The sequence below is a fragment of the Callospermophilus lateralis genome, chromosome 14 (assembly GCF_048772815.1).
Source record: "Callospermophilus lateralis isolate mCalLat2 chromosome 14, mCalLat2.hap1, whole genome shotgun sequence".
Taxonomy (NCBI): domain Eukaryota; kingdom Metazoa; phylum Chordata; class Mammalia; order Rodentia; family Sciuridae; genus Callospermophilus; species Callospermophilus lateralis.
This window is the reverse complement of record NC_135318.1, coordinates 36,583,059-36,601,039: the sequence shown is the minus strand read 5'-3', so window position 1 is coordinate 36,601,039 and position 17,981 is coordinate 36,583,059. Positions and strand designations below refer to the sequence as shown.

The 17,981-nt window shown below is 46.0% G+C and overlaps 1 protein-coding gene across 2 annotated transcripts in view; it reads right to left on the bottom strand.

The window, feature by feature from the left end:
- The window catches only part of Epas1 (endothelial PAS domain protein 1), an 83,449-nt gene that overhangs the window by 17,240 nt on the left and 48,228 nt on the right, over window positions 1–17,981 (bottom strand). For both annotated transcript variants that reach the window (XM_076833473.2, XM_077105203.1), the window contains exons 3-6: window positions 13,133–13,284; window positions 12,614–12,698; window positions 9,026–9,144; window positions 8,701–8,906 (exon numbers count right to left, since the gene is read on the bottom strand). In XM_076833473.2, coding sequence (XP_076689588.1) covers window positions 8,701–8,906; window positions 9,026–9,144; window positions 12,614–12,698; window positions 13,133–13,284 — 562 coding nt within the window. The remainder of the gene's footprint in view (window positions 1–8,700; window positions 8,907–9,025; window positions 9,145–12,613; window positions 12,699–13,132; window positions 13,285–17,981) is intronic.

The window sequence follows — 17,981 nt, the reverse complement described above, 5'->3', positions numbered from 1 at the left end:
TGGCCTATCACAAATTAGAAGTGCTGCTTGAGGCTTGTCATGATGAGCTGCTTCAGACACATGACCTCTAGGATCAGAGGATGCCCATCGGCATCCATACGGGAATGTAGAACAGGAAGAGGGAGACAGAAACAGGAAGCAGAGTGGAATCTTAGCACAGGTGGGCTTCCCTTCCCTGGCTCTTCCTCACTCCTGGTTAACACAGAGACAAAGACTGCTGTTTCCCCACTTGGGCCCATGGAATTTCCACTTTGCATGTGGATTACCCTCTGCTGGAATGACCTTGAGCTACAAACTGGGTGACCTGCAGATTCAATTCACCTAAAATAATCTTTCCCTCCTGCATCCCCTTAGTTAAGCACCCACAGAGATTCATGTTGCCAACCACAGCAAGAGTCAACTGCCTGAATTCCAACACCCCCCACCCAAATCCAGTCTCCATCTTCCAAGCAACTTGATTTTCAACTAATCTGCAGTATGCCATTGTGCCATGTGCTCTCTGTTTTGGTGGCCCTGCTGTCACACTTCCCTAGCCCTGGCAAACCCATTCCTGCCACCAGGCTTTTAGGCCTCCTCTCCTCCAGTTTTTCCAAGCCCTGACTTTTGCACGGCCAGATCAAGACCTCACCTTCTCCATAGAGCCCTCTCCAACTCCTCCAGCCCTCACGACTGTCTCCTCAGGAAGCCCTAAAGGGCAAGCAATGTCACCAAGAGCATGCATTTGTCTCTTCATATCCTTCTCTGTCAGTCTCTGAACTCAAGGGTCAACTTCTCCTTTTGCCTCCTCTACAATGGAAGCCTAGTAAGTACTTTAGCACCTGGCCAGCAGACCATTTTTCTCTAAGGTGCAGCCGAGGCCTGTCTCTCCCAGCACTGCTAGGAACCTGGCACTAAGCATCTACTTTTCTTCCTTAAGCAGGATTAATGGCATCAATATGTCCTGGAGCGTGCACACACAGCCTGCAGCAACCCTCAGGACATCCAATCCATCTTTTCTCCACTCTTTAAGGTGTCTGGAATTAATGTGAGCAGCAAAGAGGCAAGTTGTCTGCTGGGATGAGACTTGGGAAGTGAGAGCCTCTCACACAGTGGGAAGCTCATCTGGGCTGAGAGCTCAGGTCTCAGCTCATCGCCCAGCTGTAGTTTCTCCAGTGAGACTCCAGCTGCCCCTTACACCAGGCAGCTGGTCTCACAGCAGGAGGATCTGTCCCCTCACTTAGCTCGGACTAAAGAGGTCTCTGAGCTCACTGGCAATAACTTGTTTGCTGAAGCTGACCCTGGGGGGGAGTACTCAAGGGCACCTTGGCTTGGTGAAGACCAAAGGAGAATAAGGTGGTAGAAAGGTGCTGGCCCTACAACCGAACAGCTTGTCTTTTGAGTCAAATGCATCTCGGGCTTAGCCTGGGAACTGAAACCATTCTGGTGGCCCTGCTAACAACAGCTGGCCGTTTACAGGCTCACTGATTTTCCAGATAAGCTGCTGCCATTGGGCAGGTCTAGAATTTTCTAGAGACCCTCAATAATGAGTCTACAGGCATTCTAGGAAAGATATGATTCTATTTCCTGGAGGAATTAAATTTCCTTTCAAGATTAGAATCTTTTAATTAAAATGTTCAAAGTAAATATTACAATCAGCTTCATAAGATGTTTTTCTAATCTAATTAACATAACATCCATTGAAAGGCACACACACACACAATGGGCATGTTTTAGAAGTGGACAAACAAACCTAGATTTCAAAATTGCCAGATATCTTCTTCCTAGCAGCTGTCATTTATCTTGTCAACTAAAATAAATATTTAATGTCTCTTTCTTCATTCCTTTAAACAGACTACTGTAAAAACTGGGAAATACACATATCCCGAACACAATTGAAGAACGTTCGAGTCGTCAGGCTTTACAAAGCCAGGAAACCCCAACTTAAAGCTAATGGTCATTTGCCCCCAACTGCAGGCACGTCGACGCCGTTGGGAAGGTTAATGAACCGAGCTTGTTTATAGGATTGGCTACTGCAGCACACAGGGGCCTTCCCCGCTCATTTCCCGGGGCTCCGGACACACCACCAGAGCAGGGCTGTGATAACAGTTTCATCTGCAATCTCCATCAGGGCAGGGAGCCTTTTTTTTTTTTTTTTTTTCCTCATTCTTCCTAATTAAGGATGCTTAACTCACAGGGGGAAAAAAAAATCAGTTTGGGTTCATCCACAAATTTCAAAGTCAACTCAGTAGGATGGCTCGACTTTAAGGAAACAGAGCTCTCAAGGCCTTAATTCCCTAGATTTCAACAATAAGGACCGTGAGCGCCCTTTCATCATAAAGTAGACCAAAGACCCAGTGAGGGGAGATGTAGACAAAGAAGACAGCCACACTGAGACAGGAGAAGGAAAAGAGAAAATAGGAGACATGGAGACAAAAGGGTGGTTCAGTTCTGAAGTTACTGTTCCCCAGGTAAAGGAGGGGGCCAGGCCACTCCTGAGTGAGAAGTGCCTGTCAGCGGAAACTGAGTCATTCATGGTCCCTCAACTGCTCTTCTTCATTAAAAAATGTCCAGAAGCTCTGTTCAAAATGAACCACCTGCAGCTGAGGAAGAGGGAGGAAATTATTTTCTGGGTGCCATTATCTCAAGAGACAGAAGAAGTCCAGCCACAGGCTGTGAGGGCTCGTTCTCCTCCCCAGCCGGTGACCTCCACGGCCTGTCCATGTGGGTGGCAGTCAGTCAAACTGCTGGGCTTCAGATGCCGCTGCCTGTAGGCAACCAAGGTCAGGCCACAGCTTTTATCCCTGTCCCCTACACAGGGAAAGGCTCTGCTAGTAAACTAAGCATGTAAACAAGATGCCTAGAGAGTATTTAAATTATTTAAGAGGACAAAAGTTTTAAGTGCTTTCTAACTACCTATTTTCCAGAGAATGCATTTGCCAATAAATACTGATATTAAATTCTGCCCTGTCCTTCCATCCTTCTGGCAATGTGTGGTGTGAAGATTTTAGTCTCTACACACACTTAAAAGCGTCGACACTGCATTTCCTTAGTAATATCTAGATTATTCTTTTTTAAAAAATTTTTATTATTGGTTGTTCAAAACATTACATAGTTCTTGACATATCATATTTCACACATTTGATTCAAGTGGGTTATGAACTCCCATTTTTACCCTGTATACAGATTGCAGAATCACATCGGTTATACCTCCACGTTTTTACATATTGCCATACTAGTGTCTGTTGTATTCTGCTGCCTTTCCTATTCCCTACTATCCGCCCTCCCCTCCCCTCCCCTCCCATCTTCTCTCTCTACCCCATCTACTGTAATTCATTTCTCCCCCTTGTTTTTTCCCTTTCCCCTCACTTCCTCTTACATGTAATTTTATCTAGATTATTCATTAGCTCAGATTTCAAAGCCTGTTTGTATTAATAAATTTTACCCAGATTTTGTTTGCTTTAAATGACAGTCCTAAACCTTTTGTTTTCCTCAAATATTGCCTCAGTTATATGAATTCTATGCAGTTAATGGAAAGTCAGTTTTTCTTTATTATATCAGGTGTGCTGGGTCACAGGGGGTTACATGGGGTGAATTTATACACAGGGAAGTAGCCCTGGCTCAGCCCAGGACTGATCCTGCCCTGAGTCCAACAAATGCCATGGCTATCGGTCATTACCCCAAAACCTATGAACAGTAAGAGGAAATTTGCTTTGAACTATGAAAAGTGAGAAGCAGATCATACAGAAGGAATAATTTTAAATTGAGAGGTCCATTAAACTTTGAGATAACTTCCAAAGAGAATTTATAGAGTTGCCTCTTCTAGGGAGTACTTCATGCTGCCTAGATGAGACAGAATAATATAAAAGCATTTCTTATTCAAACTGCTAGTTCCAGAAAGTCAGCCGAGCAGACACAGATGTACCTGGAGAGCATTTGATATTCCCTCTACCTCAGGGCCTAAAGAAGCACACTACACGGTCTTACTTAAAATATTCAGAAAACAGCTAAGGAATAAGAATGAAAGAATATTGAGAAGAGACTACATAGGAAAATAAAATACATGTAATACATTACTTTGAAAGATCACCTTGAATTTAATATGGCACCCACCCTCTAAAAAGTAGCAAAATTATTTATTAAATGTACTCACTAAACAATGAAAGAATATTATCTTTTACTATTAATTTGCACAAAGTCAGGCTATTTTATTCTCAGACTTCAAACTACTTTCCAGCTATCTTGATATATGGTATAATATTCTTTATTGATATTCTTCTATGATCCTCTATTCTTCCCTCACTTTTACTATCTTCATTATTCCTGAATTTGTATAAAATGAATTCATCATAAGACTTATCCAAACCTCAGGACTTAGAATGCATTCATTTGAACTCTTCCCACTGTGACTCCTGGTTTTATTACATCCTATACTGACTTAATCCATTGACAAAACAGGGTTGTCCTCAAATTCTCTATCTGTAAGGATTAAAAGACCCTCTTTATTAACTTGAAATTTTAACTGTAATATTTATGCTTATCCTCCCAGTGACACTGGATCCTTTCTACATAATTTTGTTTTATAATTTATTTCTAAGAATAATAATAATAATTTATTTCTAAGAAGAATTTATTTATAATTTATTTCTAAGAAGACTCACAGAACTCACAAAAATCACAGTGGGGTAAACTTTGCTCCAGTCTCCTTGGTGAGTGGCTCCGTGTCCTTCACAGTTACTCCCTTTTGCCACTAGATGGCATCTCCACGTGAATTTAAAGAACTCACCCCATTTTAAAGTTAAATTACTTGGAAACAATTTTGTCTTTCTTTTAGGTGAGTGGGATGTTTCATTTTGTACCTCTCACTGTGGTTTCATTAAGTTGCTTCTCTCTCAAACTCTAAACTCTTGGAAATTGGGAATAATCTCTACTACTTCTTGGATATAATAGTCTCTGGCACAGGGTTAGATACAAAGCAGATGCTCAATAAATAGCAGTTCATGAATTGGTTACTCAGTATTTTAGGAAAGAGTGTAATATTTACAGTTGATTCATGATTATACTTATAATCAAGACATTGTTTTTTCTTTAACTCACTATGCAACTTGAGTCCCCTTGTCTAGAGCAATAGATCATAAATAAGTAGAGTGTTTCTAATCAGAAAATCTGAAATCCAAATGGGTGACAATGTGATATTCAAAAGTCTCAGATTTCAGAAAATTTTGGATTTTCAGATGAGGAATGCTCAACCATTAAAGTCTTTGCAAACATTCCAAAATCTAAAAATCTCCAAAATCTGAAATACTTTTGGTCACATGAATTTCAGATAAGGGATACTTAATTTGAATACATAAATGTGACTGACATATAAGTTGTTTCAGACTTTTAAATATATTTGCTATAACTCAAATAATTAATGCAAGACTTCATATAGCTCTCTAACCCTTTATTAAGGGGAGGGCAAATGCACTTTGAATCATCTACACGCCTTTGTTCAATATCAGACATTTCAGAATAGTCTCTTACAGGTCCAATTCATTTTGGAAACCTGAAAGTTCAACACAAGATCAGAGTCCTCTCTCTTCTCTCTCTTTTGTTTTTAAATTTAATTTTCTCCCCTTTCCCGCTCTGTTCTCTCTTCTCTTTTTCTATTTGACTCCTTTCTTTTGGTTTGTTTCTGTCTGTGGTCTCATTACATCTAGGTAAAGTGTCAAACCGCCTCAAAAGTGATTTTGTGGATTCGAACTGCTTGACTTTCTTCAAATTCTTGTTCACTTTCCTTATGGGAAAACAATCCCCTTTGGGGGAAATCATAGCCCCTCCTGTGTCAGAGGTCATTAAACTAAATTAATTCTCTGATGCAAATGGAGCCCTGTCCCCCATTCACAGTCGTATGTAGGTGTTGGTATTTTAAACATCTGTCTCACAAGGGTGTGTGCATGTGCATGCACTTCTCCCCATCCCAATGCAAAAGTGAAAACAAAACAAAACAACAAAAACTCAAGTCCTCATCAAAGCAATTGAAAAATAACACTTAGGGATTAAGGACTTAAAATAGTCACTTCATAAACTGTCTAAGCCTTGTCCATGCCCTTGTTAACTAATCTGCTAATCGGTTAAACACAACTTCTGTGTGGCACAGCATTCTGTGTGTTTACATGCTTCTACATTCTTCTTTGCAGCACCACTGAATTCAGAGTTGAGGCCATGTAATTAGGTTCCTTGAAAGGCAAGATTTTGCTGAAAATGCAAAGTGTCCTACAGAACTTAGAAGTGACATCTCTCTCCACAGTATGAGTCACAAAGCCCTAAATGACAGGTTCCTTTAAGCCAGTATCTACTCTGCCCACCAGTCCTAAACCAAACTGAGATGTCTGGCCTGGTGTGTCTCCCCTCTGTGTATGTTTCCCCTTCAACAGTTTTAGGCACCCAATTTCTTGTGTTTTGTTCCCTCTTTTTAATCCAAAGGTTAACGCTTTTAGAAAATTACCTGAAACTCATTCAAACCAAGACAAGGAGTAATGGATTAACACTGAATTATCCTTTTTAGGGGATTTTTCCCACCTCACTTTAGCAAGAACATAGTCTTGAGCCTTTTTTTAAAAAATTGTCTTTTTGCTATTATCTAGGGATGGCAGCTTGTTTTCTAGGACAGTCAGGTTTTCCCTGCAGTTTAGAGTTGCATGATGACTGTGCTTCACATACAAGGGCCACCTCCAGGGTGCATCATCTCCAGCTTTGTGGTTGCTCCTGAGAAGTATCCTGAGCACCACTTCTACTCAAAGTAATGAGTTGTGGACTGGGCACTGGGATTTCCCATGTCAACTCAGAAGACCATCGAGGCAAGAAGTGCATCTGATAAATACCTTTACCCAGAGCATGGATTCCTCTCATGCCTGCCTTTTGAGTAGTCTTTCTCTCCAGTCATTATTACCACCAACATTTTTGTCCTCACAACCGTAGCAGCAGCAACCCTATCAATAAATGCCGCCTTGATGACATTCCAGGACAAAAGCCTTCAGACATGTCTATTTCTCCCTATGAGGTGGGAGCTCTTTTTTCTACTTATATAACTATGTACTGCTGCCCAGAGCTTTGAGTCCTGGCCCAATTATGGTAGAACTGAGGGTACAGGAATGCCTCAAGGATACTTTTACAAAAATTCTGAAATTATGCCACAACTGGAGGTCAATCTCAAGGAGGAAGAGCCAACAACCAATACCAGGTCCTTCCAGAATCAGAAGAGAAAAACTCAGCCTAATCTGGAGAGCAGGGCCACACCTATGAAGAAACCAGATGCCCCGGGATGTCCAGCTGACAAAAGAAAGGGGCAGGGGGGTGGGGGGAGGCTGGGTAGGAGCTCCCTTCCTGGGACTGGTGGTTTGTTCCTGCTGGTGGGGAAGACATGACAGTCTTTTGCTGGTGGTCTCTTCTTCCTCAGCTGGGCCCTGGGCCTTCAGAAGTGATCTTGTCTCCTTGGGTTTAATGGGAAGATTTTGCTTTGGGGAGACCAAGGGCAGAAGCGAGCCATACGCAATAACAAGAAGGCTCACGAGTGTGTTATAGTGCTGTGCTTTCCCAGGTGCTTCCACGATACTTCATCCTCCAATGACCCTGGGGAACAGGCTAGGAAAGTGTTATCTCCATTTCAGGGGAGTGGTAGAGAGTTTGGGACGGTAAAGTGTTGATTCTGGATACTGCAGAAAGCTGAGGTTGGGCTGGGGGGAGCTCTTCCCTGAAGGATACTTCTGGGGTATGCTAGTCAGCAAGACGCGGCAGCATTCACTTGAGCCAGGCCTGCCCCAGGCCCAGTCCCTTTTCTAGGTTTCTCCTGCCCCACTCCTGGTGCTGGCTACTGCCTGTCACCTCGGCTTCCTGTCTACCTTCTTTACCTCCTGATTACCGGGCCTCAAAGTCACAGAGGCAGGACAGTAGAAGTCAGGAGCTATGGTGGGGTTCAGACTCCCACTCATGACAACCCTGGCCTCTTCTCCACTGGGTTAACCCTCAGCTTGGAGTGGGAACTAGAGATGACACAGCTTCCCTGTGCAGTCTTAGGTGCTCTCTCAACAACTTCAGTAAAGGTTAGAATAAGAGCTACTGCTGAATCAGGCCATCCAGCCTGATTCCATGCTCTTAACCCCTACTGTGCTTCTGAGAGAATTTCATCCGGCCTGGAATTGGGGTGAGAATCTGGCTTAGCTCCTCTAATCTAAAAGCCTTCAGAACTAGGCTAGATGGTGGCTGCTGCACATGGGAGGGGTAAAGGCAGAGGGAAAAGTTCAGTTAGTTATGGAAGAGAAGGAGGGGAAACCAGCCAACCACGGTCAACTTCAAGGGCCAGAACCCGAGGCCCCTGGCTGGCCTCTGAATTGAGAGAATTAATAGAGATCTCTAAACCCCTTTCTTCTGGAGCAGAAGAGTGCCTTGGAGTTTCCTCAGGAGCCTGACATGTACGTGGACAAATATGTGCACACCACCACGATGACAAGTCACATTCCAGAACAACTCTGCAGAAGAATCCTGAGGCTGCGTCAATGGGAGACTTTCAAATACGGTTCTAGGAAGCTCTGAGGACTACTGATGGAAGGAAATGCAACACAGGCCTACAAACTTGCACCCAGCAAAACATGGTTTATGCCCCATTCCCATCCCTTCTCTACAGGTATAATCACAAAAAAGGGTGAGTTAGTCCCAACCCTTCCCACAGTACACATATCATACCTGTCATCGCAGTAGGTGAACTTCATGTCCATGCTGTGGCGGCTCAGGAAGGTCTTGCTGTCCAGGGGGATGTCCATGTGGGATGGGTGCTGGATGGGTTCACACATGACGATGAGGCAGGACAGCAGAGGCTCCTTGTAGCCGCAGAGACTACTGTGAGGGGGACAGTTGTTGTAGACTTTCACCTGGCCAGTGCAGTGCAAGACCTGGGGACCAGCAACAGAGGTCAGCTGTGGGGCTCAGAGTCTGGAGTGGAGCGCAGGGCATTAGGTATGCACCCTCTGCCCACACCTAGGACTCCAGCCCAGGCCTGGTGGTGTCCTACCTTCCAGGTGGCTGACTTGAGGTTGACGGTGCGGCCTCTGTTGGTGACCGTGCACTTCATCCTCATGAAGAAGTCCCGCTCGGTGGACATATCTTTGCTTTTCTTCCCAAAACCAGAACCTGAATGGAGAAGGGTCAGGGAACCAGTTGCATAAGTTTTACATTTACATTACCAAAGGCCCAGCTGTCATTTTTCTGGGCCACTTTTTTTTCTTCTATCTCCCAAGTCTCTGTACTTGGATCACTTGCTGCCCGCCACGGCCACTGAGCCCCATCATGGCCTGTGGGCTAATGGTCTCCCATCTCCAGACTGTCTCCTCAACTGGAGCGTGAACCCCTGGAAGGTAGGAGCTGTCCCACACCATCCCACTACACCTAGCGCACGGTCAACTGTCATATGACAGCAGAGAGACAGGGAGTGACTATGGCCACAGTCTCAGCCGACTTCTGGGACAGGCCAAGGTGCTCCAGCAGGAAGTCTAGGTCCCTCTGTGGAAGGGACCACAGATAGTCCAAGGGTATAAGTCTCTTTAGGTAGGACTTTCCTCAAGACACTCCGATCCTTTCTTTAAAATCTCTCAGGAATTGGAACAACATGTAATAGCTACATGCAGAATTATATGCCACTAGCTTTTTTTTCCTAAAGTGACCTGTATCGAGTCTCAAGAGACCTCTGGTCCAACTCTTCTGGGATTGGGTGAGCAAGTCCACTTTGAAGCTGGGGACACATTCTCTCTCAGTTAGAATTAAATAAATCACCAAGACCAAAAGCATAGCCTCCTTCCTCCCTCAAATAGCCTATTTTCTTTTTTTTTTAGAGAGAGAATTTTTAGTATTTATTTTTTAGTTTTTGGCGGACACAATATCTTTGTTTGTATGTGGTGCTGAGGATGGAACCCGGGCCGCACGCACACCAGGCGAGCGCGCTACCGCTTGAGCCACATCCCCAGCCCCAAATAACCTATTTTCTTTCCTCTTCTTCTCTTTCTTTTTTGTTAAACACAGTAGTAAATGTAGTGCCAGCCAAGTCTTTCTTGTCTCTATCTAAATGATGTCTATACCATCACCCCCATCCTGGGCCTTCTCCAGGAGAGAAGCATACTCCTTCCTTCTGCCCAGCATCACAGAACAATCCAGAGCCTTGCTTAAAATAGTTACATCCCTCCCTCCAGGCAAAGACACCAGCCTCTGCACCTACACCACCAGAGGACCATAATTTATTTGACTGACACATTCCCGAAGAATCATGTGTCAGATGAATTGTGAGGCACCCTTGGGCTGAATGCATCCTTGGGGGCGCCCAGTAGAAACAGACCAAATGGCGAATCTTTGTTGTTGTTTTAAAGAGAGAATATTCCTCACCATAGTAAAACCATCTCTATGCTTCTTACAATTTTAGTTTTTAGAGGCAGTTTTGCAGATAATATGATAAACCTCTTTGGGGGCTGGGACCCACCATCAGGAGTTAGGGTTGAGGGGGCTGGAGAGACTCATTTATGACTATTTGCTTGGGTTATGATATGGACTCCTAACCTGTTAACTTCTGAATTCTTATTCTGATATTTGGTGTTTTTTTTTTTTTTTTCCTAAATAGAGTTCTAAGAAAATCACTCCATCCCTGCTCCAAGACCTTCAAGATCTACCCACTGTCTTCAGGATAAAGTTCAAGGCCTCTACTGGCCTTCAAAGCCTTCCACAATCTGCCTCACGTCTTATCTTCCTTTAGGAACTCATACTAACCCCTTGCTTCCAGAGCATGAGTCCACTCGGAGGTCGGCAACTTTAGTGAGAATTTGCTGACTCGCCAAGTTTGACTCCAAGTTCCCAATCATAGACCAAGAGATGTAAAGTTCTATTCAGATAACTAGAGGTCACTTGGCTGTGAGTCATAGCACTTGAGAACTGGAAGGTCCTACACTCGGCCTTATCTAATGCTGTCAGTTAGAAAACAAAGACTCTGAGGAACATAGAAGTGAGGTACTTAGTTCAGGTCACAGAGTCAAACTGAGATTACCGTCGGTGGTTGAACTGAGATCAGAAACTCAGGGGCCAGTGGGTTTCTGGAGTAGAGAAGAGAGACAGTCCCACCCCCACAGAGCTGACTGTTCCATAAAGCCCAGACTTTCTCAGCAGCAGACGAGACCTTCAGCAACCACAGGATGCCCCCAACCTGAGTCCTGGAGGCTTTGAGTTGGGAACAGAGGGGCTGGGTGAAAGGTCAGGGGTGGTAGTAGAAGGAGAGGCTGTTGTGATCCTGCGTTCAGGTGACCCAGTCAAGTGTCCCTTCTGCAGCCAGTGCGGCAACAAGAGCAAAACCGTGCAGGCTTGCCACCACTGCCTCTGTCATTCAGGTCAGACAGGCAACACCCATGGCAAGGGCAGGTGATCGACATTAAAGAGGATTTCTAGATGTAGGCAGAGTCCGCCCAGATCAGTGGTAGGTAGATTCTCAGCTTCAGAAGGGATCTTGATGGACGCTGAACCCCACTGCTGCCCAAAGCTTCAGTCCTCTTGATGACATTCATGCCTTTTCTTGAAGGTCCCAGTTATAACAATGAAGCCTCACTGTCATTATGAAGTGCCTTTTGCCTGTGAGGATCCTTGTGTTCACTGGTATCTGCTAGATACTCCCACAGAGTCCAGTATATTAGACCTTTGAAAGTTCCCTCTCCTGCCCCATGTCTCATCACCAGAGGGCCAGGTTCATGCTGTGGCTGCTGTGGTGGCTCTTCTCCAATGGTGGCCCCAGTGAGCCAGGCCTCCTACACTCATGGCCTTGTGTGGGTTCCTCCCACACCATATCAGGACTGTCTGTACCTTGCTCTAACCAGCAAAATGGGGCAGTAGTGCTGCTGTGCCAGTTTTAGGACTTGACCTTGGGAAGCCCTTGCAGCTTCTACTTTTGCTCTTTTGGGAGCTGTGAGCTGCCAGGTAAGATGGCCACCCTGAAGACTCCACGTGGAGAGGGAGAGGCCCTGAGAGCCATGAAGCGGGAGAGAGAGGTCCAGTCACCTACCTTGCCAGCCAACTGCCACAGGCCCCACGCCTATGGGTGAGCCATCTTGCTCAATCAACCCAGCCTAGTCCAGCCCCCAATGACTGCACCCAGCTGATATCATGGGGAGTAGGAGACCTGCCCACAGAACCCACAAATGTGAGAGCATGAGTGATTGCTTAAAGTCCATGTTTGGGGCAGTTTGAAGGACAACAGCTCTTCTGGGCACTTTGGCACAGGTGAGCTTACTGGTTTGAGTGGTGTCATTTGGAAGAGGCGCTTGACCCTTAGGTGATGAAATCTCCTGCAGATAGTGTGCTAACCCAAAGGAGGGCCCTGGAAATGTGAGATCAGGCATCACGTGGGGCCCACAGGAGTATTTCTGAGTACTGGATCCTTTTAGTGCCCTTAATCTCACCTCCAGGCTACCAGCCCATACAGTGGGTTGGGCCAGCTGGGGGTTTTGATGGATGTCAGCTTTTTTTTCCTGGCCATTACTGTGGCCAAGAGCCATCTTTCCTCTGCTTTTAGACAAAGGGAAGGCAGATACCCTCCTGGGGGGGGCAGGGGAGGGGACAAGAAGAGACACTTTACCAGTTTTGAGGGTCAGGTTCTCACGGATCTCCTCATGGTCACAGGGATGAGTAAAGTCAAAGATGCTGTGTCCTGTTAGCTCTACCTGTTTCAAAAACAAGGTTAGGTTTCATTATTCCCAACACTGAAGTGAGAGGCTCCAAGAGAATCTGAGCCATTGTGCATATTTGGAGGCAGGGAGGAGACTGCATCAAGAAGTTCTTCTGGCCACCCCAGGTCAGTGTTAGGTCCACAGGCACATGGACTAGAAGAGGACTACTGACGGTGGCAGGGGCTTGATTCATGGGGTTGAACTGATTTTAATCAGGAGAAAGCTGCCCACTAGGATGGCTACACGCAATGCCAAACCAATGCCAGTGTGTGGTAACGTGTTCCTGGGATTTGTGGCCCGAGGCAGCGAGCATCAGAGTGGGCATGTGCAGGGAAAGGTCAAGCGATATTGTGACCTACAGCCTTCACTAATTTATCCCTCAAATAGAAATGCTTTCCCTTTCTGAAAGAGGTAGAGGAATTGGTCACCTGGGTGAGTCCCATGAACTTGCTGATGTTTTCCGATAGAAAGATCATGTCGCCATCTTGGGTCACCACAGCAATGAAGCCCTCCAAGGCTTTCAGGTACAAATTATCCATCTGCTGGTCAGCCTCGGCTTCAGACTCATTTTCAGAGCAAACTGGAAAGAGAGGGGACAGTTTACATGAATGTGGTGTCACAACAGATATGATGGATATCTGCCGGGATGGCTCAAGGACATCAAGTGGGCTCTTCTGGAGACACACACCTGCCAACTGACCACCCAAGTGTCTGCCACATGCCTAAACAGCAGGCACTGGATGAGCACCACTATCCAGCACAGTCTGCCAGGGACTTGGAGACAGTGTGCTATAATGACAGGGCACCTGGAGCACTAGTAGTACTGGCCGTGGCAATAGCCATCAATACAACAGTAGTCAAAACAGTAGGAACAGAAATTTTAGCTGCTGATGTATATTGAGCAATTATTACATGTTAGGTACTGTGCTAAGCATTCTAGAGAGTCTTCATGGTGAAGGATGAGGCGGGTACTATTCTGATCTCACTTTACACATGAGGTTTAGAAAGATTAAGCCATTTGCCCAAGGTTGGGAAGCTAGCAAGTTGCAGAATCCAGAAGTCACATTCAACTTTTAAGGCTCTGGAGTCAAATCAGTTTCTATTACTAGATCAACCTCCTATTTTGAGCAAATAACAACCTCTGTGAACATCAGTTTCCTCATCAGCAAAATGGAGACAATAATTTCCATCTCTTTGAATTTCTAAGAATGAAATAAATATGTAAAATGCCTAATATGATATCAATACTTGTGAATCTTTCTCCTATCTGCTTCTTCTGGAATACCATCACCACACTCACATTGCTCCAAGTCTGCATAGGGAATATATACAGCACACAGAGATACAAAGCTAAATAAAAATTCAAGGGTGTCATAGCTGGGTCCCAAGGAGGAGTGTAGACAGTAAATGCTCTAGGGGTCAGAGAAGGAGGGGGTTGCTTCAGGGAGACCAGAGACAACTGTTCCAAAGAAGGGGATTTGAGGAGACTCATGAAAAAGAGAGGTTTGATTCTGTACAATGAAAGAGAAGGGCTTTCTGAGCTAGACAGGGTTGGATGGACACAGAAAAACACAGAGCAAGCTCCCTCCCAGAATGGAGAAGAGGTCCATGTAGCTGAAGAAGAGGGTCCATGTCCCAGTCTCAGAGATCGGGCTGGTGAGATAAGTCTAGTGTCCTAGAGGGCCTCACTTTCCTGTAAAAGGAGTAGAGAAGAGGAAAATCAAAGCATTGCTTTGAGGAGATGAATGTGGCTATAACATGCAGAATGGCTTGGAAAGAAGGAAGCCTGCAGTATAAAACAGTGAGGAAGCATTAGGTAGTTGCTGGGGGCAGCCTGGGAAATCATCTACCCTGTATCATCTACTTTGTGTACCCTGGCTTATCAAGGACACCTCTGCTCTCTGCAAACTGTAGACTGACTCAGCTCTTGCACCAGACTAGAACCGCTCTCAGACCTTAAGCCCCTTGTGGTTATCCGCAGACAGCAGACTTTGTTTCGGCTACCCTTCTACTAGTTCATTATTTAATTCCAAACATATTGTGTTTATTAAAATTTATATTCATCTAGTACAAGCAAAATCCAAATATGCCTCACTTGATTTATAGAACAAGAGGATTAGAGAGTAATTTGTCATGGGTAGTAGTTAATACTCACTTAACTAATAGGAGTCTTTCAAATGGAGACTCTTTAAACGAGTGTGAAATGCAATTAGATTTACGAGCCACTTGGCAAGGAACACATCTCTCCTGTGCGGTGCTGACCTAAGGCCTTTCTGCAAGGCAATGGATTTAGTTAAATGTCTTTCCTCTTGCTCTGCAAGCTCTTAAACTTAAGCTCAAGAAGAACAGATCCAAACTAGGAGATATTCCTACCAAGGGACTACTGTGGTACCACGGAGGACCAGCTACCTTTCAGGACATACGATCAAAGAACATATACCAGAGTTCTAGATGCTGCCATTTCTGCAGGAAAACAGAGTGGGGCCTGTACAAGGCCAGATTGGCCTTCAGAGGCAAGAGTCGAGCTATATAAGGCATTATTCTGGTGGTCTTCCCTCTATTTGCCAGATTGGTGGGATGCATTGGGGGGAATGCCATCAGTTCACACCCCAATGCAGGCAGCCAACCCACGGAGGGAGGCCACACGAGAATGGCCTTGTTCTATCCACATGCCTATACTCAGTCCCCGCTCAGCATCTCTCTCAACATCTCTGCCCTTTGCCGGCTAACTAGTTGATTGGACCAGTGAGGATGTGCCCATGTTCCAAGAGTGAGGGATACAGCTGCTATTGGAATTCCCCCAGGTCACATCCATGTTTAAATAGAGGCTTTAGGAGGGACGGTGACGTAACTCAGTGCGCACATCACGACCACCTGGAGGGTTGGCTGAAACAAAGATTTCTGGGCCTGGGGCTGCTACATAATTTGTGAGGCCCAGTGCAAAGTAAAATATGGCACCTCGTGTTAAAAAATTATGCCAATCTCAAGGCCCTTCCAAGTGCACAGCCCTCTAAGACTGAACAGGTTGCACACCCTTGAGGCTGGCCCAGAGGGGCCCTACACCCAGGGCTCCTGATTCAGCAGCTCTCAGGTGGGACTGGGAATGTGCTTCACTACCAAGTTCCAAGATAGCAATATGCTGTTACCTCCAGGACCACATACTGAGGGCCATCACCCCAGTCAATGCCAGGCCCTGCAAGTGACCCTGATGTGGGGAAAAGCAGCCAGTGTTGGCAGGGGCTGACTGATGTGGGGAATGAGTGACGAGAGGTTTTTAACACACTGAGGTCACACCTGATAGATGGCCACCTTCTCCAGACTGCCAGAGGCCAGCCCTGTGGTTTTTGGCCTACAGAGAAGATATTTTCTCTTCAATTTCTTTGATCTCAGTGGTAATACCGACTTCAAAATCTGGAGTGATCCCAAGACAACTTATTTGGGCTAACTAGACCCAGAGGAAATAGTTCTGCTTAAAATTTCCTGTTTTTAACAGTTCCACTGCAGCCAAGCTGGTCTCCATCGTGCCCAGTACACTTGCTTCCAGGAGGTGGCGAAATTGGCTTCAGCAGTGGTCCCCTGGCCTTATGAGGGAAGGAGGGAGAGGGTGCTCTGGGGCCACGAAGGGAAACAGATCATCTTGGAACAGAAATCACAATGGCTGGAGGGCCAGGAAGCCAACAGGCTGGCCCTGGGGGAACCTGGGGCAGCAGGGCTTGGGCGGGGTCTCTTCCTTCTGTGGAACTACTTGCTCTCATGGCACCTGCTCATCCTCCTTGGAGCTTCTGAGGGAACCGGGCTGGGTCACTCCCAGCCTGGAGCTGGGAAGCAGATCCTTGCCCGAGGGCCAGGAGGCTCCTGCACAAGGCTCTTCGGCCTTTGCCCGTGAACATCAAGTCTTTCCTGATGCAACAAGAATATTCTAGTAAATGTCAAGCAGGAGGAAAGATGAGCTGTCTGCCCTGTGCTAGGCACAAAGTCATCTGTCTACACGTGTCACTGTGCACTCAGTCCTATCCTTGAGAGAATCAGGACTCCTCAGAGAGTAAGAGCAACACTGTCCCTCGAAGCCTCAGACAGCCAGCTGTAAAGTGACACAACAATGAAGAGTAAACCCTCAGTGCAGAATAAAGTAAGGAGCCCACAGTAGGGGCCAACTGGTTCTTTCAGTGGTCCTGGGTCCTAGGTCTCAGTGGCGTGCTTCCCAGGACCCTTCGGGAGCAGTAGTGTAAAAGGCACTCTGCTGAGAGGGAGCATGCTCGGCCAGGGGAGCACAACAAGATTCTTTAATGCTAAAAATAGTCCTGGTAAACAGGCTTTGATGCCTCTCCACAGCCAGGATATGTGCAGGCTGAGGTTTCGGAGCACTTTTTCCGGAGCACCGCTCATTTCCTTCAGGCAGCCCCGCCCATGTGGGGAGGGACACCACGGGAGTCTGGCGTCTGGGGTGAGTGGGACAGGGTGGCAGAGCAGACACCACCTACCTTGGGCTCTGAGACTAGGCTGTCCCTGTGATGCTGCTGGTCAGGGTGCTGGCTACAATCTTACCCGGGGGGTGGGGGCACTTTTCCTCTGGGTTTTCTCCTCTGGGAAATTCCAGGACTGCTTTGACGATTCCTAAACTGCTCTGGTACGGCCTTCCTGCTTCAGAAGTGCTTGGCACTTAGTTCCCATTGCAGGGTCTTTCCTTTCAAAGGTTTCCCCTAAACTGGTTTCTCCCCTTCAATCCTCCCAGCACATAGAGCCATCAGGATCCCCAGCTTGTCCTGGGTGTGTGGATTGTAAATGCAGTGCCAATCAAGGCACAAGGAAATCACCTGCCAGATCCTCTGCCATTCCTTAGGCACTAACATGGGCAGGCTTGGGCCACTCATACCCTTTGACAGAAGGTGTGTGTCCCACCTGATCTTGCTGGGCTCCTAGTGAGCCGTGGAAATCCACCACTGGAGATTGCTGTCTTTGTTCTTTACATATCTGCTTATCCTATCTTCCCTCTATGTATATAACCTTCTATGAGATATAGCACAGGGTTGGGTTCAGCAAATACCTATGGTCCGACCAGACTTTTTGGTTTAAGTTAAAGGAATGATATGAACAAGGTCAGTATTTCTAGAAGAGAATGTACATTAGCTGTTCTCTACCATTAACATCCTCACATGAATCAGCTCATTGGCTTCCTTCCAAACAGGACAGAAAAAGGCCTTGATTTGGAGAGGGTGGGGCAGTAGAAAAGTAGGGGTGAAAGCCAGAGAAAACAAGTCTGAAAGTGGGGCATATGAG